General features: G+C 41.2%; 1 gene segment (V, D, J or C); it reads right to left on the bottom strand.

Moving 5' to 3' along the window:
* Positions 1–1,055: 1,055 nt before the first annotated feature.
* On the bottom strand, positions 1,056–1,740 carry LOC130844614 (T cell receptor alpha variable 14/delta variable 4-like). The segment is given in 2 exon segments: positions 1,056–1,525; positions 1,692–1,740. Coding segments are annotated over 2 exon segments (519 nt in total).
* Positions 1,741–1,980: the final 240 nt, after the last annotated feature.

Below are 1,980 nucleotides of genomic sequence, written 5' to 3' on the forward strand. Positions count from 1 at the left end.
TTTATGTCAGAGTGTTCTGCCTATGTTTTCCTCTAAGAGTTTTATAGTATCCGGTCTTACATTTAGATCTTTAATTCATTTTGAGTTTATTTTTGTGTATGGTGTTAGAGAATGCTCTAATTTCATTCTTTTACACGTAGTTGTCCAGTTTTTCTAGCACCACTTATTGAAGAGACTGTAAGACATTCCTTTTAAGATTTCTACTCTACACAACTGCTTCCAAATGCAGCTATAAGAGGCAGTTGCAATACAAGATCACTTAGCAACCACCTATTACCATTCACATTTTAAGGCACTGAGAAAATGAGAGTAGAGGTAGAAGGAGGAAATTGGAAAGAAGGAGTATTTGGGATTGTGTAACACTGATTGAAAAAGAGGGCCTGGAAGTGTGCAAAATGTGCCTCATGATGGTAGAAATGCTTTTGAAGGAGTGGTGCAGTGAAGGGCAAGAGTAGAGAAAGAAGATAATTCCTACTCTGCTCTTTCATAATGTGGTCTAAGAGCCACTAATTATTGATCTTTTTGTGGATAAGACTGATGGGAGGCAGGAAAACTTACATTATGGAAACGGAGCCATTCCATGCTAGAGGTGTTAATAAGATGGAATGAGTATTAGCACAAAGTTTGTGACATATTAGGCCCCTTAGAAAGCCAATAAGAGAACCATTAACTCAGCTAACAGAACTAAAATCAATGAATTCATTAAATGGTGTAAAACAGCATGATATTCAAAAAGAGGAAAGTCATACAGAGATTTCACTACCTTCCTTATTCGAAACAATGCCTGTAATAGATTATGTATTCAATAAATATGTAATGAACAAATTGAAATGAAAATCCATCAGTTCACACTTTTTTTTGCTGATTTTTGCCTCAGATGTTTCTGAATTTCCTTAGTCAATTCTTCTAGCTCATATTAACTACTAAATAGCAAGGATTTTATGTGGCTATGTTTTGTCTTCAGTAAACAATGTAAACCCAAATTTTCAGGGATAAGGATGTTTTTGATGAATGATAGCTCTAGACACGGTCTATGAACCTAGAGAAATATTTTCTTAGAATGAGTGTTTTCCCTCTAACCCTACACCTGGGCTGCCACAGCCCTGACCACTTCCTGCCTGTGAAGGCAATTCCCTGCCCTGGTCCCCACAGCAGGTGGAGGTATCAAGCAGAGCCCTGGGTTTTGGTACACCTCCCTCCAACACGCCTCTCACTGTGGGCTCCCTCAGGGCACAGAAATACACTGCAGAGTCCTCCAGCTGTGAAGCTGAGATGACAAGTTTGATGGTTTTGTTTGCCTTCTGGAAATTCAATGTGTAGCGACCCTCTGTGTGGTTTTGCTGGTTGTAAGAGTCCTGACGAATGAGAAAAATCATCGCCCCACTGCTGGGCTGCTTGTACCAGAAGAGACTATAACTATAATTTGGATCACTTGGGTCATATGTGCAGTCCAGGGTCACAGCCTCCTTCTCCTGCACTAACCTTGCTGGTTGGTCTTGAGATACCTTCTGGGCAACACTGGATCCTAAAGAAAAAAAAATAGAATCAGAAGTTTAGGAATAAGTACTGTAGAACAAAGAAATTCTATTTTACACTCTACTACCCCTTCTTTCCTGGGTACCCGTAAGACTACCTGCTCCCCCAGTCCTTAGGTCATAGACAAGCCACAATCCCACAGGGGCCATTGTTACCTAGCCACAGTGAAGCCAGGACCACCCTCAGAAAGCTGGAGAGAAGCATCTTTGAGGTTTTCCACCAGATGGAAAATATCTTCTTCAATTTCAAAGCTGTTCACAGTGAGGTGAGCCTGGCAGGGTGAGGGAAGAATTGCTGGGCTATGTGCTATGCTGCCCCACAACAGGAAACAGGGGTTTCCTCATGTAGCAAGTTGATGTGGGTCATATCAAACTTCTCTATGGACGAGGCGAGAGTCTCACTCAACCCTAACTTCCTTTTGCATTAACCAGTTCTTAAACTGAC

The sequence above is a fragment of the Hippopotamus amphibius genome, chromosome 2 (genome assembly GCF_030028045.1).
Source record: "Hippopotamus amphibius kiboko isolate mHipAmp2 chromosome 2, mHipAmp2.hap2, whole genome shotgun sequence".
Classification (NCBI taxonomy): Eukaryota; Metazoa; Chordata; class Mammalia; order Artiodactyla; family Hippopotamidae; genus Hippopotamus; species Hippopotamus amphibius.